Source organism: Populus nigra, chromosome 12, assembly GCF_951802175.1.
Source record: "Populus nigra chromosome 12, ddPopNigr1.1, whole genome shotgun sequence".
Classification (NCBI taxonomy): Eukaryota; Viridiplantae; Streptophyta; class Magnoliopsida; order Malpighiales; family Salicaceae; genus Populus; species Populus nigra.
In genome coordinates, this window is record NC_084863.1 from 10,950,748 (window position 1) to 10,967,774 (window position 17,027).

Below are 17,027 nucleotides of genomic sequence, written 5' to 3' on the forward strand. Positions count from 1 at the left end.
CAACCACTTCTAAATAAAGCCTTTTGAGTGATCAAATCTTTTCAATTGTTTCTCAATTCATTAATTTCCAAACACTAATTAACCTAATCTTTAGTTAATAAACATCTTAACCATAACAAACATGGGATTTCACATTCCTATATTTTCTAAAAACATGCCCATAAGTTTCCAATCATGCAATAATCCCAAATTTCATCCAAATTACAATAAATTAAACTCACACATCATAAATTAACATAAAAGTTATCAAATCTAATTCTCTCACATTTATTTTATCTTAGGCCGACCACTAGACAAACAAGAAACGTATGTTTTTGCTTCAATTTTACTCCATTACATTACTTCCTTATTACAAACACATGTTACTCCTTATTTCCATTTCGTTCAATTAACATCTTCACATTAAGGTTCAAAAAATCCAATTCTTATTCTTTCTAAAACATAGACTAAAGCATGCAAATCATGCTTCCAACCTAAACCTTAGTACGCCAATTACAATTTTCTCACATTTTTGACATTCTCACGTATCATCTTAATAAGTAATTTCTTATGAAATCACAATGGCATCATTTATAACCAAGTCTTAACCTATCCAACATCATTTAGATACCAAGAATAAACAAAATATAATCACATTTCCAATTTCTCCTAGTTTTTCTAATTATGGTCACCCACTACCCTTTTAATATTTGTTTGATTGGCCTTCAATCTCACTAATTTAATGCATAATCATGTAATTCCATCTCAATTCATCAACAATTAACATAAATTCATTATTCTCTAAACAAATCACATAAACCCTAAAATTTAAGATTTGGAGGTTTTCCAATTTTCACATCATTGACCCAATTCAAAATATTTCTATGCATTCTCATAACCCAAACATATAAAATTATTATGAACCTGATTTCAAGAATTGAGAAAATTTTGATGGAAACATTAAAATCTAGTAACACGTGAAATTAATTGATTAGAACCCCTTAACACAATCAAAGCAACAAAATGGAATGTGTTTATTACAAAAATTCCAAGGTTTCCCCCTTCCTATTCACCTTTTCACACTTTTTCTCTCTAACTTTCCAAGCTTCCAACTCCTCTCTCTCTCTCTCTCTCTCTCTCTTTGTGCGTGTCTAATGTAGTTGTCTTTCTTATTAAATGAAATCACTCTCCCCCACTTGGATTTTAAGACAAACATGAGAGAATTAAGAAAAAAGAAAAGAAACTTCCATGGCTGACATGTTTGCTTAAATGGAGGGGGGACTTTTTATTTTATTTATCAAAATACCACCATTACGTATTAGATGAAATTCAATAAATACCCTCGTTCATTGATAATTCTTTCATGCACCAAACCTATTATTTTTTCATATAGGTTTAATATAGCTTAATTAATTTTTTCACCACTAATCATAACAAAATCTCCTCAAGAGTTTCACCATATTTAGTTAGAAATTCATGCGGCTAAACACAAGTTTACTCTGATAATTGATATTTTCATTAACAAATTTATACTATATTCCATCTAGGTTTTTTAGTACATAACCAAAGACTTTCACTACTAGTCACAAAAATTTTCTTTTAAATCTTTATTATTTCGCGGTTGGGGATTTACATGATTTATCACGAGGTTGACATTTCACGCCCCAATTTATTACTTTATTTTGTTTGAGATTTAAGCTAATTTACTAGGGATCTTCACCCCTAATCATAAAGATTTTCCTCTTAATTTATTATTTTTTGGTTGAGGATTACCCTATTTAATCATTGGTTTACAATTTTTGATAGGGTTTATATGACTCGAGTCAATCCGAGTTAACCTTCCAATCCCATAACCTAGTTCATGAGACTGAAATAACTTCATATTAAACAAATCAAAATAAATTACAAAGCTCAATTCTCAAAAAACTAATAGTTGGATGAAGAAATTAAAAAAAAAAGAACATAATAAAACAATCCGGGTCAAATCAAGTTAGCTTGTAAAACTCATGACTCAAATCATACAACCGAGATAACTTCATAGAAAACAAACTAAAATAAATCATGAAGCCTAATTTCTAATTAACTTAATGTTGAAGGATAAAATTAAGAGAAAAAACCAATAAAAAAATAAAAAAAAACCCTAGCCAATCTAGCTAAATCACCGAATCAGTAACTTAGATCATGATACTATGATAACCATATAGAAAGAAAAAAAAATTATAAAATATAATTTTTAATAAACAAAATATTAAATAATTAAATTAAAAATATATAGATTAAAGAATACCAAAGAAAAGAGAAAATAAAATATTATTATAATAAATAATGTTTTGTATGGTGATTCACGATTAAATCACTAGATCTTTTTTTTTTTTGTTAATAATAATAATTAACGGGTATATTTGGACACAAGTCAATGGCCTTGGTTATTTATAAGGCATGGAATAGAGGCATCTAGACCTCTCATTCCAGGCTAATTTGAAACTCTACGGTCATGGGTGAAGTTCGTTAACTTAACTTGTAAAAATCTTTTTTTTTTTCTCTTAAGAAGTAACAAATTTGAATCTCTCTCTCTCTCTCTCTCTCTCTCTCTCTCTCTCTCTCTCTATATATATATATATATATATATATATATATATATATATATATAAGCTTCAAAAGTGTACTTCGATGTCATAACGATCACGCTTCCATTAATTATAATGTTATCGATGGATATATTTAAATATATACATATTTAGAAGATTAAATGTAAAACATGATCTCAAAACCCAAACCCCTAGAGATAATCTTCAATGGAGATGTCCCCTTCTCTCATTCCAGTATTGTTTCCATGCCAATTACCACCATGATCGCCACCTGCAGGTTCGCATAACTCTGTCTCTAGCCCATGATTAACCGCACCACTTGCAGTCCAGAACTTGACCTCATTTTCTGGTACCCTGTTCAGTATCATTTGAGCATCAATTGCCATGCCAGCATCTGAAGCAGCTTTCTGTATGGACTTAGGTGACATGTCTTCCCTTACACTTGCAGGCAACATTAGAGGGAAATTGAGACTCTCTATCGAAGAAGGTCCGCGTAAACAATAAGAGGCTATGTCATGAGCCACCGCAGCTGCCTCGGGTGTAGAATAAGAACCTAACCAAAGTCGATCTTTCTTGCCAGGAACCCTTATTTCAGACACCCACTTGCCCCATTTCCGCCTCCTCACTCCCTTGAATTTCTTCCGAGCTGCACTTGCTCCACTTTCTTGATCTGTTCTGCTGCTACCGCTCATTCTTGTGGAAGAAAGTAATTTCTCTTTCCTTTTTCTTCTTTTGACGGGCTACACCTGCGGTTTTGCGAGTTCAAACTTCCTTAAAAAAACGCTCAAGAGATCGATCGAGCTTGTAAGGATAAAGAAAGGTTGAAGTGCTTATATAGGTTGAGGAAGTGGAAAGTCAAATCCAAAATATAATAAGTTAATTACCATAAGAGTCAAAATTTTCAAAACGTCAAAATAATGAATGGTATTTTGATAGTTTGGCGGAGGCTTACAAGTGGGCGATTATTTAGTAGAAATATCCAAATCCAAGTGGGATTAGGGTGGAATGGCTGAATGTGGTCGTTTTGAGAGAAACATGAGAGGAGGCTATGGAAATCGTCCTAGAGAAGAGAGTGCCTGCCTGCCTGGTCTTTGTATTTGGCTACAAAACGTGTTGATGAATTTGAAGTCGGGCCACGAATGGCTAAACAAGATCTCGAAAAGCTAGATAGAGGCAAAAACCCACGCGTTCACATTTGTGCTGTCTTGTTGTCATTTCTACGTCAGTCATTGTCTCCGTATGCAAGTAACAAGATCAGCCGACCAGACCCAACAGCATTAATTGCACGTTTAAAAATACGATTTAATTTGTGTTTTTAAAAATTTTAAAAATATTTTTTATTTAAAATTAATATATCTTAAATATTTTTAGATCATTTTTATATATTAAATATTTTTTTCAGAATTATAACCTAAATTTATTAAATGACTTTTAAAAAGTGAGCTAAAGGCACCCGGCCAACCATTGGTGATCACTAGGGATCCTCGAACAAGTCCCTCACGTACCTCCGCATAAAATATTAAAACTTCTATTCAAACAATATTTGCTTAATCAGATCTTCAGAGCATTGGAATTCCTCAATCAAGTCAACCCATTACCATTAATGGATGTTAGCTGACCAACACCATCAAATCTGCCTCTAATCACATTAATTATATATATATTTTACCCGTGCTTCGCCGCATATTATAACTTTTTTAAAAAATTTATGTGTATAAATTATTTTGATATATTTTTTATAAAATAAATTTATAAATATCAATTAAAAAAATTAATCATGCCTCTATTCCTGTGGGATAATACACTATGTTTTCAAATATCTGTTAACTGTGTTATTGCTTAATTATTTTATTCAGTTTCCACCACTAATTTAAGGCCCCGTACGTAACGTAGAGGAGCTCTCAACTTGCAAGTGGAAAAATAATAATTAATACAAGAAACGAAGAAAATATTGGTTTCATTATCGATCGTTGATGACATGACTACAGCTAGAAAGTGGAAATGAATATGATAGCTAGCAACATACGTTGATTGACTCTGGTGGGTAGAAAATAAGAACACGAGATTTAAACATGAGGCTAGAAGAAGACCAGAATTCATGTGGAAAGAGTCTTCATTCCATATATCAATTTGGTAAGATAGATTTCACCGAATAGGGTTTTTTCTTGGTTAATGAAGATGACCCTTTAATTCTCAATAAAATAAATAAATAAATAAATAAAATGCCACTTTAATTAAACCATTTATTATTAGCAACAAAATTGTCAAAATCCCTTTAAATTAATGAGAATTTCACCTCCAGATTTAAAGGCATGCATACAAAGTATATATTTTTTTTTTCAAAGAAGCTGATAAAATTAAATAAGATATAATTATGTTATGCAATCATATTATACAGAATAAAAATTCATTGAACTAACTAACTAAATATAAAACCATAATATTTCCACTATCTGTTCTTGCATAGTACCCAAAATACCACAAGCTAGCATACAAAGTATATATCGAGCGAACCATCTAGGTGGTGGCCTAGTGGTAAGAGCTTGGGACTAAGGGGTTTGCTCCCTCTTAGGTCTCAGGTTCAAACCCTATGGCTGCTCATATGATGGCCACTGGAGGCTTACATGATCGTTAACTTCAGGGCCCGTGGGATTAGTCGAGGTGCGCGCAAGCTGGTCCGGACACCCACGATAATCAAAAAAAAAAAAAAAGTATATATCGAGCGATCCTTTTAGTTTTCTATTCTTTTTATTAATCATTTTATTTAAACTTACAATATGGTTCGTGGATCGATATAATTTGTGGCTTGGAAAACTCTTGATTTTGAACTTATTTGTCAACCCGTACATTGAATTGCTAGAAGAATTGACTACAGGGTTTGGAGAAAAGAAAGAGTTCAAACGTTTTTTATCTTGGTTGATTGGACCTTGCTGCAGAGCTCTGAACTGTGGGAAATGGAAATATGACTGGATCAAGTGGTTTGAAAAAACGAGCAGCCTGAAGATAATTGCTGTTTTGTTTCTCCCTTTTCATTTCAGGTGGGTCATACTTAGCTAGCTAGTGATGTCTAGTTCATATTTACGTTCTTATCTTTCGTTGTGTCCTTTTGACTTACTTTCCTACTTGTATTGCCAATTTGGAAAAAACAATTAAAAAAATATTGAATGGTTTTGACACGATACGAAAGATATAATTTAAACTCAAATTATAAAATTATAAAATCATAAAATCAGAAGTAAAATATTTTAACTAAAAATTATAAAATCAAAAGTAAAATATTTTAACTAAAATCATAAAATCGCAAGTAAAATATTTTAAACAATACAAATATCCAAACATATTAAAATACATAATTCAAATAAAAATAAAATAAACAATACAAATATCCAAACATCTTAAAATACATAATTCAAATAAAAATTAATACATGTCCATAGTATTTCAATAACTAAAAGTTAACACACCTAAAACAAACAGTCTGTAGGTATATCATGTAAACTAAACACACCCTCATTGCCTTTGTCTCCTTCATTATTTCTAAAACAGTCATCAAAATCATTGTCATCTAAAGGATTATTACTGCTACTACTAGTACCAGCACCGATATTAGGAACATTAGTGCTACTACTAGTACCAGGACCAACATCAATATTGTCAACAATATTTAACTCCAAGCTCCTTGAATTATCTGGATTGACATCATTCTAAATCTCTAAATCATCTTCGATTCCATGACACTCCATCCCAACATCATTAAGATTTTCTTCATCATCACTTTCATCTTCTTTACCTTTTTTCTTTCATGTTGCACTATCAATGATATCAAGCAAATCAAAGTTGGATGAACCATCAAGTTTCTCTCCCTCAGTTATCCAGTCATCATCAGATGAGAGATGATAAAAAACTTCACCAAAATCATTAGCTTGCTTTTTGACTTGGTTATCATTTAATTTCAGATTGCATATTACAAATACAAAGTCATTCATTTTTTTCTGGTGCAAAGGATTTTTTTATTTTGTATGAACCTATGTAAGCAATTCAAATTAATACCATATAAGATTCTTATAAAATATAAAAACATTAAAATTAAAAAGGAAAAAACTTACCATCTCAAATGCACTTCAATTTCGCTCGCATCCAGATGAACTACAAGTCAAGCTTAGAACTTGAATTGCAAATTTTTGTAGCTCTGGACATTCATCCCCATAAGAATCCCACCATTTAGCTGGAGTCTTTTTATCCTTTGTTATCTTGGCAGCCTCAATACCGAACAACCCACTGGCATCCTTGAATGAATCAAGTTGCAAGTTAATTTTACACCTTTCACTTGCATCGAGCACCATCATTTCTAAGCATTGATATAATCCAATTTTAATGTTGGCATTAACTTTAAAATTAGAATTATAATGATAATGAGGATTCAAATTATATGTTGCTGCATGTAAAGGTCTGTGAAGTTGAAGTTCCCATCTTGCATCAATGATATTCCATATAGGCATATAACTACAAAAAAAAAATAAGAATATTATCATCAACATTACATGACCTAGCTAGTAAACATTATAATCAACTGATAGTAGTAAATAAATAATTAGCAAGATATATCATCAATACCTTTTTTTCACAGAACCAAAATTCACTTGTATCTTCTCTTTTGCTTGATCCATTGCTTCATATATAAAACCCATAGCTGGTTTCTCATCTGAATCAACTAATTGAAGAACTTTTATCAGAGGATATGCTGCCTTAATACATGTAGTAACATCATGCCAAAACTTGCTATCCAAAACACAACTTTGAATTCGCTTCCCTTCTTCTGTTTTTAAAAACCTACATGACCTCCATTGGATGGAAGTAAACATTGTCATCAACTGTATCTTACAATCACTCAGACATCCAAGAGTTAAGTATGCAGTAGCAAATCTAGTGGTAGCAGGCCTAATCAAATCCTTTTCTTTTGTAAAGTGTCTGAGCATGGAAATGAGAATAGTTCTTGAATATATGTATGAAGTGATTCTCCTCCCATTAGCAATAGTCACTTGATGAACCTCTAGTTTCTTCTCAAAATCTTCCAATATCAAGTCAATACAATGGGCAGCACATGGTGTCCAAAATAATCTTTTTCTTTTTCCCATCAACAATTGTCCTGCTGCCTTATAATTTGCAGCATTGTCAGTGACTACTTGCACCACATTTTGTTCTCCAATCCTCTCCACAATAGCATCTAACATCTCAAATATTTTATCAGCAGTCTTGGATATATTAGAGGTATCTACGGATGATAAAAAAATTGTCCCTTTAGGACTATTAACCAAAAAGTTACAAATAGAACGCCTTTTCTTATCAGTCCATCCATCAGACATTATTGAGCAACCTGTTTTTTTCCATTCTACTTGTACTCCTCAAGCAAGTTGATCGTGTGATCTACTTCTTGCTTCAAATACTTCTCTATAATATTATGGTAGGATGGAAGCTTAAAACCTGGCCCATGCTTTGCAACTAATTCAAATGCCTTAACAAATTCAGGGTTTTTCACACAGTTAAATGGAATTGCACTTGTGTAGAAAAATCTTGCAATTTATCGACATGCTTCTTCTCTAAGATCCTTTTTTAGTAGCTAATTGATGGTGGTTTGTGTACTTCCACTCCCACTCGCTACTCTCTTTCCTTTGTCCACTAAGGTAATTTCATTCCCTTCATCATTATCTTCATCTTTTCCAATATATTGGAAAGCCTTTCTTTTCTTCTCAGATGCTTCTTGATTTTTCACTAGAACATTCAAAATTATCTTCTTTACATCTTCTAGTACTTGCTGGCATGGCTCAACATCCTTTCACTACAAGATTCCACAATTTTACCGACGGACAAATTCCGTCCGTGTGTGATTAAAAGTTCGTTGGTGATTTTTTTACCGACATCATCACCGATGGATTACGTCCGTCGACTTTACCTTCATCAGTGATTCCAATTTCCATCGCCATATCGGTCGGAAAAACAAAAAAACCATTTGCCGATGGTTTTACAGACGAAAGTTGCGCGCCAAAAACAAAAGATTCCTGCTTGAAATATACCGACGGATTTTTAGTCCGTCGGTGATATTCCCGCTTGAAATATACCGATGAATTTTTATTCCGTCGGTGATAGTGTGATTTACCGACGGAAAAAAACCGTCGGTAAATCTGTCGGTGAGGGTATGAAATACCGACCGAATATGTCCATCTGTAAATTCGTCGGTACTTGTGGAAGCTACTGTTTAATGCCGACGGATTAAGTCCGTCGGTAAGTCTGTCGGTAAAATCCTTGGCAATATTTTTTTTCTGAATTTGTTTTTTTAAAATTATTTAGGATATATAATATAAAACTATATAAATTAATTGCAATAAAACCAATTATGCAAATAAAATTTATATTAAACATAAAAAAAACAAACAATGTGAAATAATATTCATTACAAACTGAATATGTTTCAAGAAAAATATTAAATGAAGTTTTAAAGGTAAATAATGTTGATTACAAATTAATATAAAGGTGGAGCTGGTGGAGGAGGAGGAGGAGATCCTGGCGGAGGCTGGTGGTTATACGACCAAAAAAGATTAGGCGCACATGTTCCACTATTTGACAAGTTCATAATCATTTCGCGAAGCTGTTCATAAGCCGCTTTTTGTTGTTCATGAGCCGCTTCATACTCCGCTTTTTGTTGTGCTTGAGACGCTCTGAGTTGCTCAGACTCCGCTCTTTGTTGTGCATGAGACGCTTTGAGTTGTGAGTACTCTGCTTGTAGGTTATCGTATTTCTCGGTGAGCTGAGCCGTGTGTTGCTGCAAGGCCACGAACTCCTTAGATTGAGAGCTCGATATTGATTGGGAGCTCCCAACGGTTGAAACACTACGGGTCGACCGCAAGTTGTCGGCCGTAGTGTTGGAGAGCCCGTAAACCTGATTTTTATCAAGTCCACTTAACGAGCCAACCTCCATCCACAAATCCGGATCGAATTCCAGATGGGTCAAAATATCGTCCCCGTATCTCTCCCTCAACCGATTATTATAAGTCTCCTGAAAATAAAAATAAAAAGTAATCATCATATTCAATACATTGAACATAATAACTTACAAAATAAAATGGTTAAAAACAAACATACCAAGAAATGTTGAGCACGGTTATCAACGAACTGTTGCGCCCCCTTCTGGCGGTCTTGACTCCGCACGTGCGTTTCCACAAACAGCTCAATTGGGCTCGGCTCACGTCCAAGAGACGCAACCTATAATGAAAAAAGATATATTAACAACAACTGAATTTAACGATATATTTCATGTAAATTAATCTTACCATCCGTTTCGCATGTGCAGCAAACGGAACGGAGCCGCCAGTGTGCGTTGTCACCCCGCCATGAATTGGCTGATTCCGGTTGCCAGCACCGGACTGTGAGCGTCGTGTGAACCGCTTAGACGTCACGTGCTCAAGATAGTGCGGCCATATATCTTTCGGGGTGTATATCGGTTTGAAATCCCTCCAAACTGCAACATCGTTCCAGCCTTGGAAACCCCTATCCCTCACGGTTTTTTTTTTTGCCTTTTTATGTGCTTCATACCAAAAATCACGCAACCTATTTCACGTAACAAAAAATTACATTTCGAAACATAAATTTTTGTCTAAAAAAAATCCTGTATTGTAAATTATATTAATAAGATGAAAATTATAAATTAATACCAACCTCAAACCTGTTAAACTATGCATTGATTTGAGGCATCCATTCAGGATGCTTGGATATCTGACTCCATTGAAACAATGGAATCTCCATTGACGATTTAAACGCTGATGATATTACTCGGGCGGCTTCAATGTTTGTGAACCTGAAAATAAATGAAATAAATTCAATAGTGATTACTTCATAAATTATGTTGTAATTTAAAAAAAAAACTAAAACCTTAACAAACTTACATTGAAAGGTCGTCCTTCCATTGTGCCTCGTACTTGCGGGTAAATTGATTCCGCTGTGAAGGCACGCCGCCTCTGCGCTGTGAAGTACCGCTGGAAGAGGCAGCATCGGTCGACGGCGTAGGTGGTGTAGGTGCCTCTTCTTGAGAGGCACCTAAGGAAATATCATCATCGCTGCTAGACGAACTAGCTACGACCGCACTTGAGCAACCAGCTTTGGTTTTTGTTCTACGCATCTACACAATTTGATAGAAATAATTATATAATTAAATTCAAATGTAAAAAAAAAATTCGACAGCACCTCCCCTATACCGGATACTACCCAAATCCATAAACCTGCACATATTAACAATAGCTACAACCAATTTACCCAATCTATACTAACCCCGAACAAGATAACAAGGTCCAGGCAGGAAAGATATATAAAAAGTGCAGATTATGTTTACTTTAGCTTCCAACAAATGTAAATCATTCAATAATAAATTTAAAACAAGCAAGCCCATGAAAACAAAAAAAAAATGGACCAACAGTGAAGACAACTTCTTGATAAAAAAGAATGCCTCAGTTTTCTCGACATACAAATCCATTTCTACTCTTGAAAATAAAGACAAAAAAAGTATGCAGAATTCCTCAGATCAAAACATTTCCATAGCAATAATTAACATAATCTTTTAAATTTAAAAAGTAACAGCCACTCACTCACTCACACTGACATGATTGAAAATCCTGTAGATTAAGCAACTTAATCATCATTAAGACAATTCTCTACCACCATGATTAAGACATCAAACCAATATAAATCAAGCAGTCACACATCCATAATTAACATTGACAATATACACCTCTTAATCACAGCAATAAATCACTTCAAATTTACCCAATGAAACTAACATGACCAACCCTATTTCGAAACAACAAAATTAATAATAATTATGCAATAATGAAGTAAAATTAATAATTATTCCAACATATTCAATTACTAATTCTATGGTAAATTCAACATTAACAATAAATATTCAACAAATTAACTAATAATAATTATGCCAATACAACAATAAAAAATATTCAATAAATTCAAAAAAAAACTATAGACTTTAGCAATGAATTATGCAAAAAAAAACTATACACTTTATCTACATTACAAAAAATACACCAAAACAAAAAAAAAATAACAAAAAAAACTATTAAAGTAAAATAAAATAGAGGAAACACTAACCTTTTAAATTGATGAAGATGATGAAGAAAACTTGCTAGAGATTGGAGGTGAAAGCTTTGAAGAATGGAGAGGAAAAAAATCAAAAGCTTAAGGTGAGAAACGAAGGAGAAGAAAAAATGAACTGAACGGGCGGTCACTTGAACTTATATGGCAGTTTTACCGATGGATTCACCGACAGATATAAAATTAATTATTATTTTAATTTATTACGTCGGTGATGTGTTAAAATTCCGTCGGTAAATTTTGAATTTCGCACTAAAATTTTTAATGACCCTCCATATTTTTCGTGGTCCGTCGGTAATTCCGTCGGCAAGATGACGCGATCAGAGGCGCATTTAATGCACAACCCTTTGAAATTCACGCAGTCTGTCGGTAATTTTATCGGTAAAATTGACCTGCCGACAACTTACCGACGGAGTTAAATTCGTCGCTGTAGCCGTCGGTGATCGGGTGGCATTTCAAGTAATTATTTTTGAACTCTCTGTGAAATGCTGACGGACTTAAGGCCATCGGTGTGGCCGTCGGTGATCGGGTGGCATTTCAAGTAATTATTTTCGAACTCTCTGTGAAATGCCGACGGACTTACGGCCGTCGGTGATCGGGTGGCATTTCAAGTAATTATTTTCGAACTCTCTGTGAAATGCCAACGGATTTAAGGTCGTCAGTGTGGCCGTCGGTGATCGGGTGGCATTTCAAGTAATTATTTTCAAACTCTCTATGAAATGCCGAAGGACGTAAGTCCGTCGGTGTGGCTGTCGGTGATTTGGTGGCATTTCAAGTAATTATTTCATGTCACAAAATATATCATCCATGATCAATAATTATTTCAAGTAATTATTTCATAATTGTGACATTTCAACTAATTATTTCAAGTAATAAATATTTTATGTTTCAAAATATATCATCCATAATCTAAATTACATGAAAAAAAGGGTTTTACATAGGGTTTCATTTTGGTAGTTAGTCAGAATTTTCTTCTTCTTCGTCATCAATTGAATTGTCATCACCTTCATCGCAATCTTCAATATGAATATCATCTTCTTCATCAATATTTGCTTGTCCGCTAGAGCTCAAAACAAAATTTAACTCCTCTGCGTCAACATTAACAAGACTATCATCGAAAACTCGAAAATTTGAATTTCCTTCCAATTCAATCGAAGGAGCAACTCGATATGGTTCAACCACCTCACCAACTTGAAAGACTTCATCTCGCATACTTGTGTCTTCATTCTCATCCAGAACAACCTCGACACGACCCCGGGGTTTCGTTTTTAAAACGGACAACCAATCCACTCTTGATCGATCCTTTCTAAATGAAGGAGTATATGTGTAATAAACTTGTTGACATTGCTTTGCGAAAACAAAGACATCGTTTATGTTTCGGAGTCTAGCTTTTGAGTTGATTTTGACCAGACCATAGTGTGGATCAACTCTGATTCCTCTGTCAGTCGTGTCATACCAATAGCATTTGAATAAAAACACTATATTTTGCTCGTTATGATATTGCAGTTTGACGACCTCTTCTAATCTACCATAGTAGTCAACTTTTAACTCACTACTAGTGGATCCCTTAACACAAACACCGCTATTGTATGTCTTTCTTCCTTACCCGTATTCTTCAGTATGGAAAACATATCCATTGACAAAATACCCGTTGTAGCACTTACATTTTCTTTCAGGCCCCAGGCTTAGTGAAGACAATGACTTAGGTGCACTCCTTCCCATTTGATAAACCTTGTATGTAATATACATCAATAAACAGTAAATGAACGAGAATCTCGTAATGACATGCATACGTACAGTAATTTTGCAAGTTAGAATGAGTTTGTGATAGTGCTTACATGTGTTCTAAACCACGTGGCAAACTGCTCATCTTGTAATTGAAAGATCTGGGATTCGGTCAGCTGTGAGTTATTGGAGAGCAAATATTGGCGATGTTGCCTGCAAGTGATAATAAGTGTATGATATTACAATATATAATTAACAGTATATTACTAACAAAGTTTAATTAGTATAAACTTATTGAATAAAAGGTCTCAGCTCATCACAGTTAAATAGAACATAGTTGTGTGCTTGTTTGAACTCTATTTCCGACAAATATCTTCCTCTTACAGCATTTTTAGGTGTGGGTCGTCTAGTATTGGAGAATATTGACAATTCCCACTGGAAGGCACTTCACCGCCATCATCATGTCGTGGAACGCGATTGATTCTCGTTCTCAAATGAGGTTCGAAATAGTACGAGATAAATGTTGAGATCTCCTCAACAATATAGGCCTCACATATCGAAGCCTCAACATGCGCCTTGTTCTTAACCTTTTTCTTGAGATTAAACAAGTACATGCATTGAAATATTAATCAAGTATTTCCAATTAAGAAAAACATATAAAATACTTTTATATATGAATTACATTGCAACTGTAATATCTAACCGTTTGAATGGGTACATCCATCTATATTGGACCGGTCCTCCAGCTTTTGCCTCGAACGGTATATGTATAGGGAGATGCTCCATTGAGTCAAAAAATAATGGAGGGAATATCATCTCAAGTTTGCATAGTGTCTCGACGATATTCGTTTGAAGCCTCTCAATGTGATCAACATTCAACTTGCTGGAGCATATATCTCTGAAGAAATGACTGATCTCCGTGAGTGCATCCCATATTCCCTTTGGCAACAAATCATGAAAAGCTAATGGGATGAGTGTTTGCATAAACACGTGGCAGTCATGACTCTTCATTCCATACAATCTGTAGTCCTCTATATTAACCAACCTTGATATGTTCGATGCATGTCCATCCGGAAAACGCAGACTCTTAAGCCATTTGTAGACTAGCAGTTGTGCGTTTTTCTCTAACACGAAACTTGCTCTTGGTTTTGCGACCCGTGACTCATCATAAACCAACTCTATATTTTTACGATTACAGTATAAAGCTATATCCAATCTAGCCTTGATGTTGTCCTTTGTCTTCCCCTTCACATCCATGACGGTGTTCAAAATATTCTCAAACATGTTCTTTTTGATGTGCATGACGTCAAGGTTATGGCGGAGCAGATTGGTCTTCCAATAAGGAAACTCAAAAAAGATACTTCGCTTTACCTAATTATGGGTCACACCAAAACCAGGAAACTTTTGCTTACCTGATTGAAGGCCAAACACAATGTCACCGTACTCTGAGACAACATCATGCAATTCTTCATAGGAAAGACGCGGGGATGCAACATCTTTTTCAACTCTGTCAATAAAGAAATCTTTTCTGTTCTTTCTGTACCTGTGATGAAGTGGTAAGAAGCAACGGTGACAGTCAAAAAAAGAAGCTTTACCTCCATTTGCTAGCGTAAATGCCTTATTGTTTTCCATGCAGTATGGATATGCGAGTTTCCCATGTGTGCTCCAACCAGAAAGCATTCTGATTGTGCATCAAAAGTATCATTAAGTCTCTTATTTTACATATGTATTTATTGTTTTTATTTGGGTTTTTTTATAATAATTGATGTGCTTTTTAGTAATGAAGTTTCTTTTAATGTTTCGATAGGTTTTTGGAGCTTAAATGAATTATTTCAGAAAATTCAACGTCGGAATTCGGAACAAAGAATTGAAGAGAAATTTAGTTGAACATTGAAGCAAATCTTAGTTCAAATAAGTGCTCCAAATTTTCCCCAAAAATCAATTCTATTCCAATTCTAGAAAAGAATATCATATGATCTATTTCAAGCCCAAACTTGCCTTTTGTTGTGTGCAAACTTCAACCATCAAACACTCAAGGTTTCAATGTCAATCTTAGCCCAAATAAAAGGTACATTTGTATCCTTATTTGATGCTTAAATTCAACCCCAAATCAGCCCCAAATCAGCCTCCAAATCAGCCCAAACACAATCCATGATCCTACATGTCCACACAACAAACAACATTTGATTTATTTGGGTAATTCATTGATCCAAGAGGGCAAGCACATGGATGGAAAGCTGGAGGGGAGATTGTGACATTATTTTGGGTCAAAAGAAGAAAGAGACAACTCATAAAGGAGGAAGAAAAACGTGCACCAAAGTGTTCTCCAAGCTGGCCTGGTTTGATTTTCCAGAACACCTTTCGGTGTTTTGCCCATAACTTTTGACTCCGATGTCCAAATAATCGAGAAAGCTGTCCAAAGTTAGAGTCAAATTTGTGTCCGAATTTTTACTGAAATTGTGGTGTTCTTCTTTATAGATTTCGGTTCTTTAGCTTGTAAAACTCATTATTTCAGTTTGATTCAAGTTATTTTATGTTTATTAAAGTGTTATTATATATAATCATGGTTGGCTAATCTTCTTCTTGTTTCCAAATCAAGGATGATGGTGGTTGAGGTGAGTTCTTTAAGATAAGAATGAATCTTAATGTCTATCTTTTCATTTTCTTCATGAATGTTTATTATTGCAAAGAAATTTTAGAAATCATTTAGGTAATGTTATAATCTTGAATTTTTATGCACAAACCTTAGTTTTGGTATAGAGATTGCTTGATTCAATGTCTTACTTAATATGAAAATACTTGTTCATTCTTAAGCAATAATCAATCTTCATCTTTTTAAACTTCATTGTAACATCTTCCGATCTAATATCACCATCGTTGATATTAGGTTGAGTTATCTTATATATGTTGAAGGAATCACCAATACATCACCATTAAAATTGATTTGAACCAAGACTTACTTTTTCTTGTCATTTAAAATCTATTTACACTTTTTCATCTTTGAAAACAAATCCATCAATCATTTTCAACCAAGTTATTGTTAATTTAATTTCTCTTGAGTTTTGTTTTGTTACCTAGCTTAATTTCCAGATCTAGCTCTCTGTGGATATGACCTCGATCTTACCGAGTTAATTGCTACATCGCACACTCGTGCACTTGCGAGTTAAAACAAGCCGATCATAAAAAGCGGTCAAGCAATTTTAGCGCCGTTGCCGGGGAGCTAGCAAGCAAAGGTAACAAATTTCTTTTTGATTATTGGAAAACAAAAAAAATACATAAAAATAAAAAATCAAATGGCTGGTTTTACCGCCTAAAAAAAAATTGACCTCAACTTTTCGGATATTGGACTGTGGACTAGACTATTAATTGTTGGATTTTGGTTGGTTCAACCATTTTTCTTTTATTATCTATTCTAATTAGTTTCTAATATTTATTGTTTATATTATAAGGTTGGTTTTAGCGCCTCTTGTTTATTTTATTTTATTTTGTTGTTTATTGTTGTTATTTTTTTTATATTTATTGTCTGAAGTGCTTGGCCGGTATTACCGCCTTTTGTTCATTTTATTTTATTTTGTTGTTTAT

The 17,027-nt window shown here is 33.9% G+C and overlaps 1 protein-coding gene and 1 pseudogene across 1 annotated transcript; both read right to left on the reverse strand.

The window, feature by feature from the left end:
* Positions 1-2,680: 2,680 nt before the first annotated feature.
* Positions 2,681-3,602, reverse strand: LOC133669119 (ethylene-responsive transcription factor ERF020-like). Its single transcript, XM_062089144.1, has one exon. It carries the CDS (start codon positions 3,257-3,259, stop codon positions 2,759-2,761), a length of 501 nt encoding a protein of 166 aa, XP_061945128.1. The 5' UTR covers positions 3,260-3,602; the 3' UTR covers positions 2,681-2,758.
* A 2,765-nt stretch (positions 3,603-6,367) lies between these two features.
* On the reverse strand, positions 6,368-8,548 carry LOC133669000 (uncharacterized; annotated as a pseudogene).
* Positions 8,549-17,027: the final 8,479 nt, after the last annotated feature.

Bases quoted from the DNA above. Each gene is read 5' to 3' on its own strand.
- LOC133669119 (XM_062089144.1), bottom strand. From the start codon at position 3,259: ATGAGCGGTAGCAGCAGAACAGATCAAGAAAGTGGAGCAAGTGCAGCT.